Source organism: Poecile atricapillus, chromosome 2 (genome assembly GCF_030490865.1).
Source record: "Poecile atricapillus isolate bPoeAtr1 chromosome 2, bPoeAtr1.hap1, whole genome shotgun sequence".
In the NCBI taxonomy this organism is placed as follows: domain Eukaryota; kingdom Metazoa; phylum Chordata; class Aves; order Passeriformes; family Paridae; genus Poecile; species Poecile atricapillus.
Genome location: NC_081250.1, coordinates 105,265,349 through 105,290,996, shown reverse-complemented (window position 1 = coordinate 105,290,996; position 25,648 = coordinate 105,265,349). Strand labels below are relative to the sequence as shown.

The 25,648-nt window shown below is 37.6% G+C and overlaps 1 protein-coding gene across 3 annotated transcripts; it reads right to left on the bottom strand.

Moving 5' to 3' along the window:
- Nucleotides 1–4,975: 4,975 nt before the first annotated feature.
- On the bottom strand, nucleotides 4,976–25,567 carry METTL4 (methyltransferase 4, N6-adenosine). 3 transcript variants are annotated; one of them, XM_058832684.1, is made up of 9 exons: nucleotides 25,459–25,567; nucleotides 24,263–24,777; nucleotides 23,499–23,561; nucleotides 19,521–19,887; nucleotides 17,326–17,395; nucleotides 15,343–15,517; nucleotides 15,032–15,138; nucleotides 14,352–14,440; nucleotides 4,976–8,237 (listed from the first exon to the last, which is right to left on the bottom strand). In XM_058832684.1, exons 2-9 carry the CDS (start codon nucleotides 24,692–24,694, stop codon nucleotides 8,092–8,094), a joined length of 1,449 nt encoding a protein of 482 aa, XP_058688667.1. In that variant the 5' UTR covers nucleotides 24,695–24,777; nucleotides 25,459–25,567; the 3' UTR covers nucleotides 4,976–8,091. The 3 variants fall into 3 exon arrangements, with proteins under 3 accessions (XP_058688667.1, XP_058688668.1, XP_058688669.1); XM_058832685.1 differs by having other exon boundaries at nucleotides 4,976–8,234; XM_058832686.1 differs by lacking the exon at nucleotides 4,976–8,237 and adding an exon at nucleotides 12,045–13,691.
- Nucleotides 25,568–25,648: the final 81 nt, after the last annotated feature.

Here is a 25,648-nt window from a genome sequence, read left to right as displayed (position 1 = left end):
CTTCAGTGGGTAAGCATTTCATAAATGGCTAGACGGCAAAAAATGATGAAGATAACAAATATCATCTCACATCTTTGAGCTGCAAAGGGAGTCTTAACTCTACAAGTGCATTTGGATTTATTTTCTCTTGCTTTTGCTAGTATTATCATCAAAGAGGTTTTGCATAATAAACAGATCTGAAAAACTGAGAGCTATTTAGATTTCTGGCGAAGATTTATGACTGAGAATTAAAACTCTGAGGCAACATCTTCATTTTAAATGAATATCCTGTTATTAATGTAACCTTTTCAATCAGAGCACTCACCACTATGGAAAGATCAGCCACAAAGGAAGTGCATCCCCCTTGCAAAGGAACCATCCCACTGTCCACTCACCATTCACTGCCCGTCATTCCTTTCTGAATTTGTTAAAGATCTTCCTATTTCCCACACACTGTGTGCATTAAGCAAATCCTCCGGTGAAGAAACTTGTGACAAAGCCACAACTTAGTTGTGCTTCACCTTCTGTATATACACAGAGGGAAAGATAAACCACTCATGTGAAAGAAGAATTTGTTCACCACTGATTTGGAGTGAAATTGCCACCTATCACCAGCAGATACTTAGGAAAAGGCCTAGGCTTTGCAGAGCTACTTAAGACCTCAAAAAGAACAGCGTGACAATGGGTAAATCACTTCCTTTAAAGAGTGTTCTCATGAAAATCATATGTAAAAGCAGAGTCTCCATATTATACCAAAACCTCACTAACTTTGTTATGGGATAATATAATCCTATTTCTCTTACAGACCTATAATGTCATTATGTAAATGGCTATACAAAGCCATGATTATATCAACAAAATGAAATTGTTGTGTAAGACAGTTCCCAGTCTCTGCAAATGAGCACTGTAAAACCAAAGTTTCCTCCTATAATGCTAATGTTACCATTGTTGACTGCTGTGGTATTTTTTTACTTTGAGGTGCATCACAGCCCCAAAGAGCACAGGACCAATAAAATAATATATATATGGAAACTGCATCATGCAGTGAAAACTGTAACAATATTTCAACTCCTCTTATATTCTACACTTCCTTGGCCTTACTAGAAATTTAGAAATCCTTATAACTTTGCTGGCCAGTTTACTTGGTCAAAAATAGCTCTTTGTAATCTAAACTCTCCTGTTTTTTTAAAAAATTAGGCTGTAGGCCTAATAAAATTTTCAACAGAAGTTTTGACTGGGTTACTTTGATGTGGGAAAATTAATTTTTATGTCATAACTATCTTTTTAAAGTTACATGAACCAATAGATGAGCCATGAACCTCAGAAAAGGACACATTCTTTCTGAACTCAGCTTAACTTTTGGAGTGCACAGAGTAATGAAAGATGCAAATGGTTTAAAACACACATGGAATAGTTTGAGGGCAGCAACAGTGTCATAAGAATATTTCCTATAAACTATCTCCTGAATTAATATCATATAGCTGTTACAAGACAGTGCTATTAAATAAACTGGTAAAATTTAGCTATAAACTTCAGTTAATGATCATGTAAAATCACGATCCATGATGCTTTTTAGTCTACTACATCAGTAGTATTCTTAAATTTCTAATTTATTTCTGCTTTTGTGCTGGTTTTACCTTGGATGCATTTCTTTTTCTACAGAGTAGCCAGTGTGTGGCCGTACCTTGTATTTATGCTGAAAAAAAGGTCAGAAATGAAATTCAGATCCTTGTACAATTCTGCAGTTGACCTGTAACCAGCAGTGTGCAACATCTGCTGTGTTAAAAATGCTGGCCAGGGGAACTGCACTGTTCTGTGTTGAAAAATGTCTCCATCTACAAAAAGGCAAAGAGATGGATCTTTACATATCATTACAATAAAGTCTCAAACATGTGTATGAGCTTGTCCACAGCAATGATGTAGAGAACCATGAGCACTGAAGTGGCACTAGCTGTGAAGTATACAATCCTCATTATTCCACTGCATTTTGGGCACAAAGAAACACTTAGTTCCTCTTTTCCTTCCTCTTTACAGACCTTCATTTTCTTATATATAGCTTACTTTCTCATATCTGTATGTTACAGAAATACTCTTTAAGGAAGGACAGAGAAGGGAAAAAAGAGAAGGTCTAACACAGACAAAAGTGTCTTCCACCAATCCCAGGTGCTTAAAAGACTGTAGGCTCCACAGTCTGAGGCAAATGAATGCATGTTACAGACAAAATGAGAATGTCTGACCTCCTTCTCCCCCAACAGAAGTTATTGTTTGGGTTTTACACAAGAAAAGGAAAACTGAATATGGGTGCCTGACATTCCAAATAGTGATATGCAATACTGCTATTTTATTTTAAGATAATTTACTTACTGATATGGGAAAGAAGACATGCCACTGCATAATCAACAATAGGGGGAAAAATCTTACTCAAATACTTGCCTTCACAGCATTTTAGTAGTAGTATTTTAACCATGAATACTATCTCCCTAGCTGATCTGAAAAAAGTCTCCTGTATTCCACCAGGGCAATGATTTCCATAAAGGTCATCAAATGAGGCCTTACTTTGTTGTTTTGTTATCAAACAGGTAGCACCACAGAACTGATAAAGAAATCCCCGTGTGTAAAGTAGTTCTGCTATGGTACCGTTGTCCTATTTAACTTTTTTATTTACAAATTAGGCAACAAACAGAGGAATCACACCTTTCTCTCACGTGGCTTGCACATTTTTATTTTCTTGTGGTGATAGTCAATTTTGCTATTGCCAGAATTTCCCATCCTCCTGATTACATTTACTAAGCAGTCCCTCAGTCCTCCCTAACCGCCAGATTCATGTTTCCAATCTCATGCCACACTCTGTTATCTACAGTGGTTTGTGGAAACTGGAAAGAAACAAATTCAAACCATGTAATTTTACAGACAAGCCTAAGTTAAATATAAAGGCATCCAAAGTAACAAATAATTAAAAAATTAAACAAATAATTCAAAAAATTAAAAAATTAAAAAAATAAAGTTACTAATGTGTAAATGAATACTAGATTGAAGAAAATCAGTTGAGAAATGGAGGAAAGAAGAACTAAGCAGCAAACACTGGAGTTTATGGAAAGTCAGATTTACTTTGTTGTGAATAAATGCAAACTACTAACTGAAATATAAAATTGCTCTGAAATGAGTAATGAGAATTTCAGATTTTCTCATCACAGGGAAAAGATGAAAGATGATGCATTTCTTAAGAGGGCACTGTGATTTCAATGTTAAGACCCCAGTGTCAACAGCACCTCCCAGCCCTTCTTTTCATAAAACAGGTAGCTAAAAAGGCAAAAAAGGAAGGGAGGACCACTACAAAGTGGTGCCTACAGTTTGGCAGCCAGAGTACTTCCAAGAATGCCTGGATGTCTCGAGACCAGAGGCATTTTGAATTTCAGCCCTCAGAGCATGGCCCATAACTCTTTAATCCCAAAACAGCCCATGTGGCAGGCTCAGACCCAGAGCTGAAAGCCCAGGCTCTGCAGCACATCAAGAGTTCAGCAAGTTGAATAAAAAATGTTTGCAAGTAAAAAGCAACTTTCTTTAGAAAATTTTCAGCCCACTTGAAGAACAACCCTGACCAGGTGATAAACTCAACTCCTTTATGCCAGCAGTGGCAGTCCTCAGAGCAAGGCCCAGCAAAGTGACCCAGCCTCATTACAGGAGCTCTGATGTCATTTTAGTGATGTCAAGGCACACTGAGGCTGCCAAAGAACCCACGGAACCACACACCTGCCCAACCCCCTGCAGGCTTCCCATACTTTTGAGATGTGGCCAGGGTCATGGGAACACACCTTGGCAGCTGCTATGCTGTTCATTTATCAGTGTTAATGTTATGCTTCCAGAAGATTACCAAGCAAAAATCTGTTACACAACCCGCAGGCAAGCTTTCAAACCATGTATGGTATTGGGGCATCCCTAGCCAAATAAATAGCACATTTTCTCCACAAATTGGTAACATCAGGACACTGACAAGTAAAAATACGGTGATATGCAATTTCTAGCAATGCACATATCATTGTTATTCAAAGCACTCTGTACCACTGATTCGCACCAGTCCAACCAGTCAGATTTGCCTGTACACACTCATGCACATTCGCAATTCTCTCCACATGGCAGATCCAGCCATGGAAACATTCAAGGTCAGGTAGGATAGGGCTCTTGGCAACCCTGATGTCCCTGCTCATTGCAGGGAGGTTGTATTAGACCTGTAAAGGTCTCTTCCAAATCAAACTATTCTATGATTCTATGAAAAAACCTTCCAAGCTGGGACACCACAAGATTTCTTTCAGCAACTGGAACATACCTCATATCCCTTGGCTATTCTCCAGCCACCTTCATTACCCTCCTCTTACATCCAACCCAAAATAAGCAGCAGGCAAGTCTTTAACAGTATGTTGAGGATAATAAACACAATTATCAAGGCAGAGTGGCATTTATTTCCTGTAATTTATAGATGTTTATGTACTTTGGAAATCTATTTTAAAAAGTCAACCTGCTGCTGCTGCTGACACCTATCCAAGCGGAATACTATGAAGAGGTACAACCTCCTCATTTACCTGACTTCCTTAATGATGTTTAATCTTGCAAAAGAGGTTTTGCTGTTTCCACAGGAGTACATGCCTAGCAATCATTATTCCAAAAACATATCTTACTAGTATAATTCTTTTTACTTCACAGAAGCTTAAAAATAAAAGTAAAGGTCATATGCTAATTTGACATTTCGAAATCATACTCAAACCTGAAGATTCATAGAAGTTTGATTACAACACTTGATGTACTCTATGTATAGGAAAAGCTTAAAATTACTTCTTTCTGTAATGTAACTGAGATTTTTTGCAATAAAACATAATTTTAAAAGGAAGCTTTTACCATTGTCCTAAAAATACAACAGATGTACCAAATAACATACTTTCTGAAAATTCTTGAGTAATCACAATGCCACAAGAATTTATAGCTTTAAAAAGCCCTTTTATTTTGCTGTTGTAAGTAAAATACACACTACACATGTTTTTTATTTGAATGTGTGACACCAGAACACAAAAGAAGAAAATCCCATTTAAAGTAGGGAAAACCTTACAATTCCTTAGGAACACTGAAGATGCGCATAATACCTAGGCTGATACTTATTAAATACACCTTTAACATCTCATTACTATCTTGTATTCCTTCATTCTTATCTTCTCCCTTTTTCTTTAATTTCTTACCACCTTTGTAAACTCTTCAGAGCAAGTTTTCTTTTTTATACAAGGCTTGACACAACAGAGGGCATTTTCCCCTCTGAGCAATGGACATATATAAGATAAAAAGAAACCAGATCTTAAATTGTCCTGTTATATTAGCTGGTTTCACTCATCGCTGATCTTTCAGTATGCTGCAGGTTCTGCCTAAGAAGAATCTTTTGACAGCCACAATGATCTGATGGCTGTTTAGGAACAGCTGGAGCCCTGGACAGCTGCAAAAGTATAAGAGGCTATTTAAATTATGAATTAAGCATAACAGGCAAATAATTACGTTTAAAAGATGACCCTACCAACTGAAACTATCAACTGCTAATACCACCATTAGATTTCCAAGTTAGCAACAGGCTTTCTCCTCCTGAGAAAATGCAATGGCTTCAGGCTGGCTGCAGATGTGGAACACCACTTCTGTCATATTCACAAGGTTTTCTTCATGGCCAGAACAGCGGAAAAGCAGCAAACAGGTGACCAAGACACAATTTTGTAACTATTTAGGACAGGATCAGGTATGACACAAGTTCCAATCTTCAACTTTTCACTTACCCTGAGAAGCTTAGAGTCGCCTGCACAAGTCCTCTACATACAAGCCATACTTAGGAGGCTGGATTCCCAGGTGCTGGAAGTAGCCACCCAGCTACTTCAGTTTAGTGGTGAACACAGTGATGGTAGGTTAACAGCAGAACTTGATCTTAGAGGTCTTTTCCAATCTTAATTATTCTAGGATTCTAGAAAGCCACTATTTGCAAAGGGACTCCACAGAAAAGACAAATTAATAAGGTCAATTCTTAAACAGCCTAAAGAAGGTTATTCTCTTAGAAGGGTTCTGTTGCTTAGCTCAAAGGAGAAAGGGGGTTTCCTGATCTCCAAGACTTCATCTTTCTTTTAGTTGTAATTAAAAAGATAAACTGGAGTTGTTCATAGCAGCAGATTGGAACAGACAATATTGTCATTTCTTCTTCTGTTTTGGAGAATACAAAGAGAAAACAAGGTAAGTGCAGCAGTTACCTTTTATTCCACGTTTGAGTCCCATACATCATTTAGTACTAGATGAGAGCATCTTGGGAAGGCAGGGGAATTCTGACTGGGAAAGTAGAAGCTCCAGGCAGGGAATGTCTTATAAAACTAGAAGCAAATAAAGAACCTCTATCCCTTGTAGCTGTAGGTAAGATTGCTTACATACTGACAGCTTAAAATGCAGACTAAATAAAATCATGCAGCACGAAATGTCAGCAAATAAGACACAAATTTTTATTTTCATTTTTATTACAAAATTACAAAAAAAAAACCTCTGCTAACATTTGAAGTTTAACTTAAAAAAATCTTCATGGCTCGCCAGGCTACCAAAATGGAAATGAAGGTAAAGAAGTTAAGCAATGTGTTTTCTTCTCCATTATAAACAGAACTCAGGAGTCTGCCATCATAACATCAGTTTGTCCAGCACCTCTGCCTCTACTGCTGCAAACAAGTAAGTGGCAGAGGTCTCATCACATTTTCTTTCTATTTTTCAAAGTATATCTAAGCACAGCAAAGGATACACAAAGTGTACCATTCCTTAATTTTTATTTTTTTAAAGGGATCATTTTTATGTTAGCTGAAAAATACAGCTCACTGGCATGGCTTTATAATGTTCCAAAACATAAGGAATTTTTTTTTTTTTAAATACATATAATCTGCTAAAATTTCTGAATTTTTAAGATGTTAAGACTGATCATTTACAATGTATTCAAAAAATTAACACTATATACACAAAGGGAATTGCCAATTGTTTTGGAAGTGTAATTTTACATAGAATATGGTCAGTCAAGAATTCATATGCCTATAAACATAAGCACTGCTCCTTTTATTTTCTCTGAGGCAGACAGACATATACAAACATGCAGGAAGATACACTGCCTTCATAAATATTTCCAGTTCAAAATCCATTGTTTTGCAAAAAAATATTTAAGAAAACATGCATCATTCAAAACTATTTACTTCCATTCACTCTTTAAAAACAATACATTATAATTCTTTAAAAATAACACAAGAGCTACAGTACAGCAGTAGCAATGTGCTATCAGCTCAGACTTGAAAGCTGCAGTGAGAATACTTTAAAATATCTTTATTTTCTTGAGGTTTGAAAAAGAACAGGGATGAATTTACTCTCTAACATTGTTGACAGATGAAGAATTGTTTACAGCTGGTGGGTTAATACAATTATTCTTCAAAAACCACAAGCCTATAGAAACACACAATGCTTATTCTCTAGGGTCATGTTAAACATTGACCAAGAAGGAAAACTGAAGAGTAACCTCCAGTTATGCCAACTTTTTACCAGTTCACTGGATGGCCAAATATGATTTTGGGGTGGCCACCAGGAATCACCAAAGAAACCCCTGAGACAAGTGTGCAAAGGGGATGGAACATACATTACTGATTTTGGGGAAATTATTATCATCTTTATGTTTATTCAGACAGGTATGTAATATATGTAATATGTATGTAAAATACCCCATATAAATAGGAGCTTTCTCAGTAATCAGCATACACAATATTTCAGAGGAAATACTCCCTCATGCATCCAGCCAAATAAAGAATGCCTTCTTCTTAATGCTAACCAGCAACTAAGGAGTCTTATCTTTACTGATTTTTGGTAACAATATCAGTATTTAAATATGTTTAGATCGTCAAAGTAAGGGACCATCTTACAGAAAGGGAGCATTGAACAGATATCCTGCTACTTAAAGAATTCTAACTAAAATGCAATTGGTTTTATTTCCGTCACCTTTAGGTGCACCATCAGTAATAAAGTTAAGTTCAAGAGCCCCCTGGGAAGGTATGAAATTTCAGAAGATATAGATATCTAAGACCCAGCTCAGTTTTCTTTCTGGAGAAGAGTGAAATAATCAATGTGCTGAAACTTCAAGACCTCATTTCCCCAGCTGGTCCAGCCAGGCTGTAGGTTGCGAGCAAACAACTCCAAGCATTCCACATCTGGCTTGATAAACTCTGCCAGAACTGCTGTGCAAGAGAAAAAAAAAAGACAACAATGACAATGGTACAAATAACAATAGTAAACAAGTAAAACCTCCCCTGTGATGCTAGCAATGAAAAAATGGATGTTTCATTAAAAAAGGGAGAGACAGCAAATTAATTTCAGAGGTTTCATCAAACAGCTGGACTATTTATAGTGAGAAAGTAATTTTAAATAAGTGCCCTTGAGATTCTGAACAATACTGTCAAGGCCTTCAATAGCCTTGATTTATTGGTTTTCATTTAGAGAAAGGGAAGGAGGATTTATTTCAGCCTCTACATAGATGTGTTCTGAATTTTTTACTAATATCAACCAAACACCTCCAAAAGCTTCACTTAGCTCCAATAACAAGAGGGCAATACTTCTAAAAATAAATAAATAAATAAATAGACCCTTCCCCTAATTAAGACCACACTCTTTTCCTCTGTGCCTTAAAGGGAATAAAAGCATTTTTGTAATGGCAACTGTTAAAAGATAAAATAAGACACATCAGTTAAATAAGTATAGCACTAAAAGGGCTATAAAAATACAGGAACTATTTTTTCCTCCAGTATCAACCCAGCAGCTGAAGAGATATTTCTATAACTATTAGTGTTATTCAGTAACATATATTTCTTTCATAATTAGGCATTTTTACTGCATAAATTCAAACATAAAGATGTCTGTCATTAACATCAATTGTGTCACTGATCAGGACTGGTATTCTTGGGGTGATAGAAAAAGATCTTGCATTTTACTTGAAAAATATTACTGCAAAGAGTATATTGTTAAATGTGTTACTTGTCATACAGAGCCATTTAGCCTGTGGATGGTTCAAGCGACTCCTTAACTAGGTTTCATGAAATGGCTGCAACAATGTTATTGTATACAAAAACATGAATGAGAAAAGCAATGGTTTAAGGAGCACCCAACAAAGAGAAGGCAGAAAGACTGTAAAACTTATCTATACTAAAAATTGCATGTTGTTTTTTGTTTTGGTGCTGAAGATAAAAGAAGAAAAACTATGGAAACATATCCCTTTCCTAAGGATACCTTGGTCACTTTTAGATCAGATCTGCCAGTGATTTCTGAATTCTGTCACTTAAAAATACAGCTCATAAATCTGACATTTTGCTGCTTCACTCAGTCTCTCCAGATAAGATCACTGCAGAAAGCAAAAACACATCCAGACATCATACACCAAAGTATGAGAGGAAATGGTTTTTCTTTTTTTTTTTGTGCAATACAAGTACTGACTTTTTGCATGAAGTTTGCCAATCACAGATGCCCTATGTCAGACCCCAGCTGATTAGGTCATGGATTACTCCTGCTGCAGAAAGATGAGCACCTACTTCACTTTCTTGTGTTAGCCAACCCCAGATGCATTTCCTACCTACATGAGCACCTCTTCCAAAGCCCCAATATATTAAAAATTTTTCTATAAGTATTTCTTTAATGGGCGTTTCCAGGCTTCATTGTGTTTTGGCACGGCATAAAAATCTATTCGCCTTCTCCCAATCTTTAACAAATGTCACATGAATGTCTCAGATGGGTTATCATCAAGGCAGCTTTTAATCTAAAAAATACTGCTACCAGAAGGAATCTTGTTCCAAAAACCTGCTTCTTTTAGAGGCAAGATAAAATGTTTAAACAAATCTAGCATTTGCAGAGAAGAGTATGGGAAGTTTAGAGGAAAACGTACATTCTAACAGAAAACTCACGCACTGTTTGGTGTCATGGGAGTTCATCTAATTAGACACCACTTGTGAGTAGCTGCTTAATACCATTTTGCAAACCCATCATAATTAAAAAAAGTGGTAAAAAATATTGTTCTTTTCATAGGTCCATTAAGATAAGAATTTCTTGTGCATAATTTGCTGACAATTTGATCAGAGGGCTGAAGTACCTCTCCTAGGAGGAGAAGCTGAGAGCTGGAGTTGCTCATCTTGGAAATGAGAAGGCTCCAGGGAGACCTTATTGTGGCTTTTCAATGCTTAAATGGGGTATATAAGAAATAAGGCAACAAGCTGATTTTAGCATGGCCTGCAGCAGTAGGACAAGGGACAAAGGTTCTAAACTAAAATCAGATCAATTCAGACTAGACATAAGGAAACAATTGTTTACAATGAGGGTGCTGAAACACTGAACAGATTTCCCAGAACTTAAAATTCGTAAGTTAAAAATATCACCATAGCATTAGGTTCAGTAATCTAAAGCAGTTTTAATAGGCACCAAAAACTTTCATGCCTAAAAGAACAAATTTGAAAACCACACTTCAAAGATTCAACCAGCCTCAAAGACTGGTTCACCAGAAAGCAAAAAGGGGTAGCCAAGAAACCCATCAGTTCAGCAGAAGCAAGAAACATGTCTTTCTATCAATTTCATTATAGAATTTAAAAAGGAAGTCACAGGAATCTCCCCCTCTCCTTCTGGCAGAGACAGCATCTTTTTAAACTCAAAGGGCTTTTTTTAAAAAAGAGACATATTACATATAATTTGAAATTACATTATAGTATGACTCCTCATTGCTAGGTTGTAGGCATTTACATAATCACATCAGGCAGTAACTTACACTGCAACAAAATTACCATATCAAAAGAGCTGAATTTTGTTTGCTTAAAATCTCATTACACTGGTTTCCTTAAAATAGGAAAAATCAGTGTTCAAGTTACAAATTATTTCTTTGTTCGACCTTTACACGACCACTAGGCTATCTTAACACATGGATCTGATCTGCAGCCCTCAAGCCCCCTGTTTTTTTCCTCTGAAAACAGTTTAGAGGAGTTCCATCAGTAGAAAAATTAAGTATTGAGTTTTTCTACCACAGGAATAGATTGAAAAGCAAAACCCAGCACACAATTACTTCTATCCACTTACAGATACCACTGACAGGAAACAGGTTAAATAGATGATAAAGAGCCTATTTTTTATCACTTGCAGGTGACTTGCAGGTGTCACAAACACTATGACAGCAACTCAGGTACTTATACTTGAGCACCTAATGCCCTAGGACACCTGAAGCTAGCACTGAGCCAGCTGGCAGACACAACAGTTCCAGAAAACCCATTTCATTCTGAAGTGATCAGGCAGGAGACTTGCCACACCTGCATACTCCTAATCCCAAACATGTAGTGAAGATGCATCCTCCTAAAAATGTTTAAGTGAGCAAAAGAAAGAATTATCTTTGAAACAAGCAACAGTTTCTCCTTATTTTCTGAACTTCCACTGCCTAAAAAGCAGGTTCTGCTTTTTGACAAATTGACAAATTTGATATATAAAATGAAAATAACTGTCTGCTTTTTCACTGCCTGATCAGTGAGCCATGCAAAGAACAAAGCACACAGTTATCTCAGTTTAGAATAACCCTTCAAAAGAGTTTGCAATGTAGAGGCCCTTATTGCCCAATTTGTCTAAACCCTGAACAGAGCAGGACCAACAAATGATCTGAAATCCAGCTCAAAGATGGCTTTATAGCACTGCATCTTTCCTGAACTTCCAAGTTTAACCTAGATGCTGATGCACCTATCAATTAGTCTTACAGCAAGGGCTCACAAGGCACAATAAGGAAACAAAAGGCAGTTACTTTTTTTTGTTCCAAAAAAACCTTTATAACACGGCCTAACAAGCCACTGCTACAGGAGGAGGGAGTTCCCGTGACTTCTCATTGCGCAGTTCTGCTGAATATATGCAAATTGGTTAGAACATAGCCAAGAATTAATTCCAGTGCTTTTAGGCAAACTCCTACATAACAGTATTATTTTCTAACAATAACTGCACATACTTAAAAACTGGAAGAGCAATGGCTATAACAAGAGCAATACATAATACAGGAAAAAGAAAAAAGGTGCTGTGAAGTTACCTAGGACTTCATACATATCTGTAACAGAGTATCTTTTGTACTCTCTAAGAGCAACGTTGAATTGAATTAGGAAGAAAACCTGCTGTTATTTGAATCAAAACCTGGAGTAATAAAATTTGATTTTAACACATTTGCATAAAGCAGCTTAAGTACATTTACAATGACATATTAGAGCTCTAAGCATTGAACACAGCACATGCATCACCAAAAACCCCTACAGTTGCAATTTCATGGTTAAATGCACTGTAGGAATACAAACATCTCTTTTTGATGGCTTACTTTAATTTACATCTTTCTCTTCCCCCAGAGAGATAAACTCTTATAATCAGTCATTAAGTGGCTACATATGTACCAACATACAACCTTTATTGCTGTAATAAGAAACAAAGTGCCAGACAACATCAGTAAATACTAATATTTCTGGCTTTGTTACTACTAAACAAAACATAAAGAATGTGTGTGACTCATCAAGTGTCCTTCTCCCCCCTTGCCAAATCTCTGCTTCTGTTCAAATTTCTTCTGAACCCCTCTAGGATGTATCTCAGCTGCTCTCTACTGGCTGCTTGAGAATATTGGCTGGTCATGAAAGCAACACCTTGTATGGCACAGAAGTCAAAGCATCAGCAATCAGCATTTGCTTTATGGTCTACCTTTTCATTACTTAACCATATTCTGCAAAGACCTGCCAATAAACTGTAGGATATATGTGGATTTTCACAAAAACTTTTAAAATAATTTATATTGCTCCACAGTAAGTTAATTTTTTCAAAGAGAAACATAAATGCTGCACAAAGGTATCAAATCCTATCATTCAAGTGAAGGTTCAAGAAACACACACAAGAAATTAGCAAGGACAGTTTCTTTTAAAGTCCACTCAGGATTATAATTTATAAAGTATTCTCCCATATGGTTTTTAGATTCTGCCCTACAAAAGAACTGTTCCAAGGACCATTGTTGCATTAAAATTTTCTGTAATGCATCCAAATTGCTGGTTTGCACCCTTGGATACCTCAGAAGTTTCCTGTTTGTATCCAAGTTTGCTGCTAAGTATTGGATTGCTAAAGGTGACAGCCTCATAAATAAGCACCCCACTGTTCATTAGCTTAAATCAACACATATACCTCCTGCTGTAGCCCTAACTCTTAACAATGTGGCTTTGGGATGGCAAAAAATACTCCTAAAATTGCCTTTCTTTTTTTTCTGTTTTTAGCTAACCACAGAGGGGCAGCTGTGTGTATGTATATATATTTTTTTATTTTTTTTTTAATGGTAATTTAATAAATTCAAGCCCCAAACACAAATTTTAAAGCATCCCTGGAGGTACAACAATTGTTCAGATCAAAAGTAGTTCTACCCCTTCGGAAGAGAAAATGGAAAGCATATCAGTGAAGCAAAGTGTGACACCTCTCCTCTCAAAGAGCATTAAACATTTCTTATACCTGCCTTTTCTGATGTGAATACAAAACACCTGGAATATTTGCAGACTCATCTTGAACTTCCCCCTTGGTGGAGGATGAAATCATTCTTGTGAGAGGTATTAAATATATTTCTTACCACAGCCTTGCAAGGTTCTAAGGTGCTGTAATGATGAAAGAACCACTTCCTATGGATGAAAGTGCTCCAGAACAATTCATTGGACTAACTCTAAAAAGTTGAATTTATACCCACACTAACCAGCTGGCTGGAATTACTGCATCAGTTTCAGAGAGTGAAATACAACTCCTCAGAAACAAGCAGGGCATGCCTTATTTGTTGCCTCTTATTAGCAGTCTTAAAATAATTAGTTTTTTTTATTTAAAGGCATAATTGTACTGCAGGCATATAATCAATTCAAGCAGATATGTTAACATTTTTTCAGGATAACATAATAAAAAAAGAGGTTTCTGCTTTTCTATTTTATGCATTCCCAAAGTTCTCTCCTTCACAAGGTACTTTAGGTCATTTGTCACAACTTCTTATACAAAGTGTCTATAAAACTGTTTTTGCAGTATTTAAAGGAAAAATTTTGAATAAGGCAACGTATTTTCTACATGTCTACCCAAAATGTTCACATAGTAATACTTGAAGTTATAGTTCTCATATTCATTTTTGGACACCAAGAGTGAGCTGTTTCAGAACACTTTGAAATGTTGAGGAACCACAACTTCTGCTAAGTAAAGTTGCTTGGCAAATGGGAAATCATGGCATTTCTACATACATCCCAGAATGAGGCATTTGAGTCCACTGAGCTACAGAAACATTAGGCAAAAAAACCAAAACATACCAGCAAGAGGAGGTTTATGTGAATGCAGACTGCAGGGTATGCTGACAATTAACTGATGCTCTGGAATTGGAAGAACACATTCAGATTTCCTGCCATGTAAATCAGAAAAGAAAAGAAACATGAGAATGAATGCTACCCTATGTGATGCTACAGCTCTCGCAGAGCTACTCCAGATGGGAGATAATACACAGAATGTTTATTTACAAGCTTCAGGGAAGTCCAAGGGAAGTCAAATGTTGCTCAGACATAACATATAAAATGACAGTTTATGAAATCATTGAGGCTTGAGACAAAACATGGTTAACAACAGCCATGCAAAGCCACTGAGAACAAACAGTGCAGTCCAGTATATGTTCATGTGTGGAACAACAGCGGCATCCCCAAAATGGCATCAGCCTGTGCCAAGGACTTGTGGTCCAAGAGAATCAGTCAGCAAAGGAAGCCCTGTCCACAAGGCTTTTCTCCCAGACAGTTCCTCAAGACAGCAGACGCAAAGAACAGACAAGGATTCCATCCTTTAATCTCACTAAGACACTCTTATTCCAAAGCTAACAAGGCTATCTTTTGGTCCACAATCAGCCAAGAGATTTTGGGACATTATAATGCATTATAAGCAAGTGATACATACAAAGGGAATCCTAGCAGATGCAAAAAAAGACACTATAAATATCCTGACATACCTTAAGGCTTCCTTTGCATGTCCTTGAAATCTCCCTAATACAAGAACTTCATAGGGTTTTTTGTGCAAAGAATCCAAAGGCAATACAAATTCTCCAGCTGTAGTAATCTGACACAAGAGAGTTAAAAATATACAGCAGAAGATTTTAATATCCCATATTTTTCCAAGACCTTTTCCTTTATACAAAGGAGGATAGTGATGATATCATAGCTTTCAAATACAGAAGCACATGATAGTAAATAGAAAAATTAGAAGAACATAAAGTGTCATAGTGCATGTCCAAGAAAGCAACAAAACAAATTGAGAGCTTACTTTTACCCAGTGCCACTCAGCAAGTGTTTTCACCGACCAGTGAGGATAAAGCTCATCCTTAACAAAATGTAAGTGCTTCTGTCTATTAGTCACCCACGTGACTACAAGACAATTTGGAGCAGCTAGTGCTGGTACAGGGATCTGCTTGATTTGCCATGAAGACAAGTGGCTGTACCTATGCCAGTATAGTGAGAAAGCAATTAGCATATACCAACCATAAAAATTGCAAAGCAGCACAAATGGATAAAAAAACTACACAGACCAGTCACTTCAAGAATTATCTCCTGACAATCTAAGTCATAAAAATAGTTCAAGACTGACACCCAGTGGACAATTCTAAGGGATTTCATATAAAATCGTTAGGGTAAGTACATAAATTTTACTGAGCAGAACCTTGAACTATGTATTTCCACTATCCCTTAAAATAAAGCATTGTGAGTTGTGACTCTGAAGTTTAGAAGCCCATGCTTCATTTAAGAACTATCAGATGTAATTCAATTTTCTCATCTTTGTGCCAGAACAAAGCTATTTAGTGAACAGTAGTTTCTTAGACAATGTAATACTATTCACTTCTCATAATAAACTCCCTACTGAATGAAAATGACAAGTGAAAATGACTTGCAAGTGCAATACTAATTTGAATGGCAAGTTAAGAGGTCATAAAAGACAATAATTTCTCCAATTATTTTCAGAAGTTGTTAGTTTTTTTAAATTATCAGCCAAGTAAAGTTCTCTAGGTTATTCAAAACCATTCTGCACTTTTATGAGCTAACTGAATGCTATACCAGTGAATTCAGGATGCTTCCCAGATCCTGGCCTGTGCTACCATTTTTTTTTCAGGATGTAATTCTACACTATTAATAAACTGCAAGAACCTACACATTGCAGCACCAAAAATATTGGCACACTGCCTAATGAAAATCAACAGCCACCCTGTGGGTACGCAGGACCCCACACAATACTTCAGTGAGAAACAGTAAACAAGGATAAAATCCAAAATAACTCCTGGACTAGATTTTCCAGAGGAAAAGAGATCCACTCAGATGAGAAATGCTTCACAATGATTAGCTGCCAACAAGATAATTATGAGCAGTGATATCTCTTCCACTTTTTGCCTTTATTTTATAAGGGAGAGAAGATCTTGGTGACTAAGTTATGCTAGTAAGTACAATTCTTCTCTGAGTACCTTATATACTCAAGACAGACATCTGAATGAGAGTTTCTAGAGGTTCCTGAAGGGCTTTCAAAGGAAAGCCTACTCATCAGTCTCTGTATCTTCAAACTATTTCTTCATAATAAGTTTCAAAAGCTCCAGCAAACTTTATCCTAGAAAGTTTTAAGGCCGTATTTCCTGTCTACCCTTCTTTCAAACAGTTCTATGGTAGTCAAGAGGACTCCACTGCCATAAACATGATGTTACTCAGCAGTGAAGAAAGCCCATAAAAATTTAAGTTAATGACTTCATAAACTACAGTACTCAGAGTTCCTACTGCACTAGAGGGTTTTACTGCTGCATCATCATGATCTTCTAAACATTAGACTGAAGCTTAAGCTACACCTCAAATTAAATAAAAACCCACTCAAACTTCGGAGCAAGATTTCAGTCCTGGAAATACTTACACATTTATCTAGCTTTATGCCCATTGAAGTAACCCTATTAATTACAAACTAATATCTGCATGACCTGGGCCCTACAAAACAGCAGAATCCATACTTGCTTTGTAAAGGACTAAGATCTTCTCACCAGCTAGATAATTTAAGATCTACTCTTGTAAATATTTTGTATGCCAAGCATCCAACACATCTCAGAAAAACACCTAAGACAGTCCATAGATTTGAAGGCAAGCATGGTCAAAATATTTACAAGTTTAAGCTACAGTCTCACAGTTATACTGGTCCTAGATTGGATCAATATATTAAAATGTTAATTACCCTTTGTAAGCTACAATGACAATGTTTGTTTGATTTTACTATAAAACATACCTGTTACTCCTTTTAACAGACTTGTTCTCCCATGGTGGATCAATCACAATTACATCATATCTTTTCTTGTCTGGCAAGTGAAATTAAATAAAAAAAAAAAAAAGCCAGTAGATTAGCTTTAAAAAATATCTATGAGTTAAAACAGATAAACAGCAAAACTGCAAATTTCTTCTGTTATTTCCAAATAAGAAGTTAAAAGACTTTTGACATGCTTAATGCAGATAATCACATCCAGGAAATTCAATAATTTTAGGCTGATTACCTAAGGAAAGGACTTTGATGTGATCTGTGTCAGATCCCTCCAAGAAATTTTGAATATCTTTAGGACTTACAGGAAAAAAAAAGGACAGCAGAGTGTAAGTATCAAAAATAAATTTTTTTCCAAGTTTCCCAACAGAAGCTATGTAATGAGGCACCCAGCTGAGTGAAAAGCTACAGCCCTGAATGCAAGATTCCTGTCCTGTTTGATCTTCTATCAGGCCAACAGGGACATGCAGAGCTTCAAGCCAGCCCTAGAAAACCGTTTTCCAATACTGGAGGTAAAGAGAGACAGATAGCTAGACACAGTGTATAAAACAGGAATCAATGAACAAGAGTAAAAAAACTGAAAAAGTTTTCATGGGAGAAGCTAAGTTTACTTTAGCTGGAGGGAAAAAGATACAGAACACATGCATGAAAAAAAAGAACTCCCCAATTTCATTTCTTCAGAGAACATATTTGTTCTTTCATTGAGTCTGATGGTAAGAACAACAGCTTAGTATTTGATGTTCATAAAATGTGATTACAACATCTTATTCATTTAATACAGGAGGTGTTATCCTTACACTGGACTGACCAGCAAGAATTACTTCTCTTTTGGCACATGAAATACAAGGAGAAAAATAATAATTAAAATGGACAGCAGACTTACGCAGAAAAAGAAGTCTACAGTCAGGGCATTATGTTAACATTCACTGTTGTTTATTTCAAAAGCATTTGCTCAGATTTCTTGGACTGCTCTGCAACTCCTTGGAGAATCTTATATGCTTAACTGTGCAGAGTGGTAGCAGAGTGATAATAATCTTCTTTCTTTCCTACAGATGAAAACAGCTAACGAGCTAGCTTCTGGACTTCAAATGCAAAATCATTATGCAGACAGTAAGATTCTACCTCCTGAATATCTTCTCAATAAAAAGCAAAATTAAAAAAATATAATGTCTAAGTTACATATTTCCTCTCTTCTCATGTGCAGTTAAAAAATATAAAATTACTGTTTAGAGGGTAGAGCAGTAATGCCCAGCTCTTGCTCACAGGCAACATCTTTCCTGCAAGACTGTCTGATAAAGCATAGCTGTGACTGATAGTAATAAAAACAATACTAATAGTAATAATGAAGGCAAATTTGAAAGCTAATGGAATGGCACTGAAGACCAATGCATGCTGTCAGCTTAGGGCTGAGGATAGTAGCTTGGATAGCTTTTGACTTACTTTTACAGAGGACTTGTTCTAAAATCCCCCCATTTCCCTGTCACTGATTTTTGCATAAACCAATACTCTCAGCTGTGAAGCATAGCAGCTGAAAAGTCAAGTCATGCTTGCTACTGGTGGTCTTGCTAAAGTGGTGTTGCCCTCCAGCTGGATCCAATAGCCTCTCAAACTGTTACCTTCCCTGGGGATACTGGGCTTTGTTCCACGACCGGTTTATTCTAATCTAAAAAGACTCTTCCACTGAAGTGGATAAGTCTGTAAGTGAACATTTGCTTTAAGGTGCATTATCTCATCTCTCCCCCACGGTCTAATCAAGACAGCAGGACCACCACTTCAGCAGCAACATGGACCTACCTACGCTAAAGGCTCATCCTGTGGGACAGAGACCCAGCAGCACAGTTAGTCCCAATTCAACGTGTTTACATGACTTCCATGCTGACAGCGGCTCAGAACACACTCACAAACAGTTGTATTTTGGCTGAGATTTTTAAAGGAGCCTCCTGGAGACAAATAATCCCCTCATGACATGATTTCCTAACCCCTCAAGATCCCTTTGCAAGTCCTTGCCTATTTGCACAAAATTAGAAATAACACCTTGAAAGCCTGCAGCAGCATTTGCTATCAGTGTGATGCTGTATATTAAAATCTGTTCATTGAGTTATCTTGACATTAACTGCCCTTCTTGGGCAGGAGAAAAGGGGCAAATTCTAATACCTAAAGATACTTACAGTTCAGCAGGGGCTGTAAACATGAAATATCAGATAAGAGGAAACTGCTCTTTGGTGGTACCAAGTATTTCTGCCCCATTAACACAATTATCTTCGCACAGTTTGAGCTGTTTTCCGTAACACATGAAAGCAGGTCCTGCTCTGCTCTGGAGATTTCCTCCTCTAGCACATGTACAGCTTGATGGTCACTTTCATCCACAGCTGGAAACTGCTTTGCCATTTCACATAATTCAGCCAACCCACAGACAATGTGTTGAGGAACATTATTCTTCCTGGAACTGGGTTTTGCAGTAGTATGGTGAAGAAAACCACTTTTGAGTCCCTCTTGGACTAAATGCAAAGTGCCTTCCAAAATGAGCTTCCTGACCTGTATGGTCACAATAAAAACAAAGGAAAAAAGAAAAGATCTTTCAAGTGTCCACTTGACCAGGAAATGCAACTGAAATCAAAACATTTTCAATCTGCAGGCAGGGAAAAGGAACCTTGCCAATTACTGAGATCAAAAGCTACAAAGGCATGATAATAAGGTGTGTGTCTTGGTCTAACCCAAGCTGGCAACCGAGTAACACACAGCCATTCACTCACACCACATGCCTCCCACTCCCTGGTAGGCAGAAGAATCCAAGGAAAAAAGCAAATCTCATGGGCTGCTATAAGAACAGTTTAAAAATTGAAACAAAATGAATTATTATCCTTATTTTTATTATTAAAAAGCAGAAATGAGAGAAGTACGACCCAAGAGAAACAACTGACACTCAATATGATTACTCACCACGTACTGACTAATGTCTAGCCCCTCCCTTACTAGTAAATCCATGGCTCCTGGCCAACTACCATTGTTTATATAGTGATCATGACATCCTATGCATGGAATATCTCTTTGGCCAATTCAGGACACCTGTCCTGGCCATGTTCCCTCCCAGCTTCCTTTGTGTACCTGCTCATTGGCAGAACACGGGAAACTGAAAACTCCTTGACTTAGGGTAAGCACTGCTTAACACACCAATGTTTTAATTTGTTGCTGTCAACATTATCCTCATGCTAAACCCAAAATGAGAATCTTTGATGTTTTCTGATCTATCCTGACCAGACTGGAAGGACAAAGCAGATGCAGCTGGATGCAGACATTCAGGCAAGATATTTACCTTTAGCTTTCACTATGACTCTGGGGCTTTTTTAAGAAGTTGGGTTTATTTTTCATTTGGAGCATTCCCACTCTATCATCTCTGCATTAGCTGTCCAGCTACCAAGCAGAAAACTAACTCTATCCCAGCCAAAACCAGGACACCATGCTAACTTCTGTTGTTGGTTTTCATTTTTTGGTAAAGTTACAATAATTAGAAGGCTGGAGAAAGAAAGAATGCAAAACTACTAAATAAAACATTTCAGACAACAGACGTGGAATATCATTGTTTCAACCAAACATTTGAATTTCAAATTTCAAAGCAATTATCTGAAGTTTAATTTAAAATTCTAATTTAATTTCAAGTTACTGTGCCCATGAACATATTTTTAATTAAAATGTATACTGGGATCTAAAAAACAGTAATTTTCCACATTTCAATTCACTTCATAAAACAACAGTCTATGCATTTTACAGTAATACAGAAGTACAATCAGTAAATCAAAGAATTAGATTTTTTGCAACTTTTCTAAGTGGCAAACCTCTCAAATAGCCTGTTAGTCAGTCCAGGATGACACAATTCTTGGACCTATATACATTTATTCACTTCAGCACCTTCACAAAGTTTAGAGACCTGTTTTGCTGTGTTCCGCAGCTGCAGGATCAAGTCCAGAGAGGTTATGGATTCTGGTGACCAACATGGGATGCAATGAGACGGGTCTCTGCTTGGTTAATGTCAGGAAACCATTTATTCAACACAGGAAAACACTCAGCTCAAATTCAGAGACAGAGAACACAGACCAGAGGCAGGGTGGGGGTTTTACGGAACAGAGCCAGGGTGGAGTTTCAGGTCAGGGTCTAATAGGGACATAGCAAGGGAGAAACCCAGGGGCACAAAACAAATCAGAACACCCTGAGCTGCAAGCCCATGAGGGGTCTGCAGATGGGGCAACTCGTCCCAGGCTCACAGGGCACATCTCCTGAGGCAGAGGCTGGAATTTACTTTTCCCGGGCTTTAAGGCCACACCTCTCACTTTAACACTGCTTATCCAAAATCGAATCTTTGCCCCCTACACCATTTTATATCCAAATCACGGAGTCTTTATGTATTTTGATTGTCAGTGCAGTGTGTTTATCCATTTGTCCATTGTCAGTAATACGGGCTTTATTAAAGGTTTCAAATACATACTGCGGTTTCAATTGCTTCTGATTACAGAATCTTCAAGATTACAAGAGGGTTTTACAAAATATGCTTTATTACAATTCCCAGATTAGTGACAGGGATAGAATTTTTTTTTAATAATTTAATAGTGCTACCTCTAGATATCAGAGAGTACAGAGTCATAAATTTTTAGTACCTTGGTTTGTGATAAGAGAAGTTCATACTGTTCCAACAGAATTAATAAATACATCTTTAGAAACTACACCCTCTTACATGCATGCATTAACTCACAGGTGGACAAAGTGGACAAAGTCTCCTGACTACCAATCTATAGAAGCAGGAGTTTTAACAAATGGCTGCTGAAGGAATTAAGCATATTTTGTACTGTTCCCTATGTTGACACTGACTGAAATTCATAAACAGATTCTATAGCTAAAATTCATAGATTCACTTGCAGAAACAAAATTGGGGTTGTTTGGGTTTTTTGACAATGACTCTACAGATACAAATATCTGCCAAAATAATCTGGGTTGATTTGCAGGGCTATAACCTTCAACAACACAAATACAGTAAAAACCCAATACTACTTGCTAATCTCTGAATAATCTAAGAGGCTAACTGGGGTCACAGATTTTTCCAAACTGTCTTTTCTACATATTTACCAAATATCATTTGAAGTTAAACAAGGCTCCAAGACATCAAACTTCTTTTGTTCATTTCTTTCCTTATTTCTACTGTTGAATGATTTTATTTTTACCTTGAAGTTTTCATACTCATGTTGAACTTCATGCTGAACTTCAAAGTTTTTTCCTTTACAGTGATTTTTTGCACATGCACAGCTTATCCACAAAAATAATCACAGGACCTCTACACTGCATCAGCAAGCTGCAAATGTTTACTACAAGATTGTTGCCATGTAAAAGGCAAAAAAGCATAATCATCTAAATGTAGTTCAAGCAGAACAGATTTAAGCAAAAAGCCCAATATGACTAACATCTTTGTCGAAGGAAAGAAAGCAAGTGTAGCTCCCGGTTCAGGCTCACATCAGTATTTGGGAAAGCAGTAAAATACATCAAGCATTACCTACAGATTGCATTTCTATGATTCACTATTATGCTTCAGTGTTAATCAGTTGTATCTACACCAGCACATCACCGACATAAGCACACGGATTTGAATTCCAATTAAGGCATAATCCTTTAGTAGGACAATATAAAACGTTAGAGAAAGGTTATTTTTATTTTTTTTCAATTGCAGAATAAGGTACTTTGAAGCACATTTGCCTCAAAGGTCACAAAAGCTTTGAGTAACTCAGCACAGTGTCCTGAAACACTGAGGAGCTGCTATTCAGAATGGGTTATGCTGCCAATTTCAAATCAATCACTTCCTAATACTCAACTCATCACAACATGATGTTCAGTTATCTATAACACTACAAGTTACTTTGTGCATGCAGCTTCCACCTCTTTGTAATGTCTCAGATGCAGTTTCACATGTATCTACATAGCAGATCTACTCTGTAAGCATGAATTCATATAAGGATTGGAGAGACTGACCTTCCTTTCCCTTTCCTTCTTTGCACCAGTGGAACAAGCTACAAAAACAGAATTTGTTTGCAACCATGCCCTCCATTCTGCACACGCCCAAAGTCAAGTAGCATGTACTTGCAAAATATACATTTTTTCCAACTTACATTTGAATGGTATTCCAAAGCATCCAGTTCACCTTGGTTGAATACACATTTCCTTTTACGTTTCTGCAGAATTAGCAAAAAACAACAACAAAAAAACATACAATTCCACAATGAAATAACAGGGGGAAAAAATCAAACATACCTGAATTAAAACCTACCTCTTTAAAAGCAGACAAAATTTTACTATCACAAGTACAAGTCAAATAAGCAAAAAGATCTGAAACTAAACTGCTGCAGGCATTCACAAGGTACATAGGCTTAAAGCTGCTCTAAATTACTCATGGCACTAGGATCTGAAGGTACCAAGTGCACAGATTGTGCTCATGCTTCTTTGGGCCCATACTAAAAGTTTCAGCTGCCAAGTGCAGTTTATCGATAAAAGAAAAGTATTAACAATTTCGCTATGATTACATTTATTGGTTTAGACAAGTGACTCTTATTTTCTCATGCCCATATGGAACAGTACTGAACAACACTTAAAGTAAATTCATACTGTCCTTCCCAACTCACTAATCTGCACAATCTCAACAGCTACCACAGTTTCAGGCTGTGTACCTGACCACAACCAGTGTCAGATGATCTTGGGAGCAATCCACTGTTTATGAGACACAGAATGTACATTACTCACATAAGTGGCACAAGAATATCCTCAAAAGTTCCTGCTCTTCTACACTACCTCAAAAGACTCAGTTATGCAAAACAATATTAGCAGAATAATATTTATCAAGGGATTACTGTAATTTACTATGTTACAGAGAACATACCTTCCTAGCAATGGCAAAAGAATCTCCAGTGTCACTCTTTGCTCCTTCTTGGTATTCCTCTCTGTTGCTGTTGGCCTTTATTCCTGTCAGACTCACCTCAGGGCATCCCTGACACGGCTGCTCCTCACAAGCTGCAGCTATATGTGGCTTAGAAATATCAAAGAACTCCTCCCGAAACACGTATCTCATTTTTGTTCTTTTACCTTCTGCTTCTACGACATCTCCAGGATCATAAGGAGGACCACCGCTTGATGAGGGCGTGGCAGCAAAAGTAGAAATGCTGTAATAGTTTTCAGTAGATGTGACAGAAGTACTGTGAGTGACACCACCAGGGTGTGCAAAGGAGTCACAGATCTCATAGCCACACTGGTTGATGAAAGAGAGATGATCCACAAGCCATCCCGCTGTCAGACGATGTACCACGGACATCATAACTCCCTTTTTCAGGACAAAAAATCAGCTCCCTGAAACCACAGCCTTCACCAACCATCTGCACTTCCTGAAGCAACCTCCTCCTGTGGGAATTTTTATAAGAATTCACTTTACAGAATTACCACTGTTTAATAAACTAGCACATCTCTTCTGACAGACATTTCCATGCTCACACAGGGCACACTGCTGAAACTGCTGACTTCAGCTGGTTTCTTTATTATGTTGATCCCCATGCCACTACATTTTTTGTAGTAACCGAATTTTATATGACTTTCCATACTTTTACACAGTATGTGCTTACTCTGTCTCTTTTTAACAAGTCAGAAAACAGCCCTATGACACTCCAATTATGTCTAAGACTATACGATACGTGTGTATATCTATACACTGTATATACAGCAAATACATATGCAGTTACACTACATATCTTTACTACGTATGTTACACACGTGCTATATAGACTACATATATGCACACACTATATATAGACATACGCTATATATATTTACAAATAAATACCCACTATATACATATGCATACATCTACACACACATATACATAGAGACATGATTCGCTATGACGGCACCCGGGAGCAGCAAAGGCAGGGGCAGCCGCAGCCCCAGCGCTGCTGAGGCCAGGCGCCGACTCCCATCCCCGAGGGCACACAGGGACCGAGAGCTCGGGCTTTTCCCCAGGAAAATTCTCGGCGGCTGGAGAAAAGCCCGGGGTTCGCCGAGGCCCGGCAGCGCCTGGCACACACTCACCGCGGGCGCCGCCATGTCGCTGTACGGCCATGGCCCGTCCCTGAGCTCTTCCGGGGCTTGGGCTCCTCCTCTCCTCCATTCGCTCCTCTCCTCCACTCGCTCCTCTCCTCCACTCGCTCCTCTCCTCCACTCGCTCCTCTCCTCCACTCGCTCCACCCCTCTATTCCCTCTTCCCCTCCATTCCCTCCAC

Bases quoted from the DNA above. Each gene is read 5' to 3' on its own strand.
- METTL4 (XM_058832684.1), bottom strand. From the start codon at position 24,694: ATGATGTCCGTGGTACATCGTCTGACAGCGGGATGGCTTGTGGATCAT. The intron at 23,562-24,262 runs GTATGTTCTCTG...CTAATTCTGCAG, and splicing joins CTTTTGCCATTGCTAGGAAG to AAACGTAAAAGGAAATGTGT. The intron at 19,888-23,498 runs GTAAGTTGGAAA...GTGACCATACAG, and splicing joins CTTTGGAATACCATTCAAAT to GTCAGGAAGCTCATTTTGGA.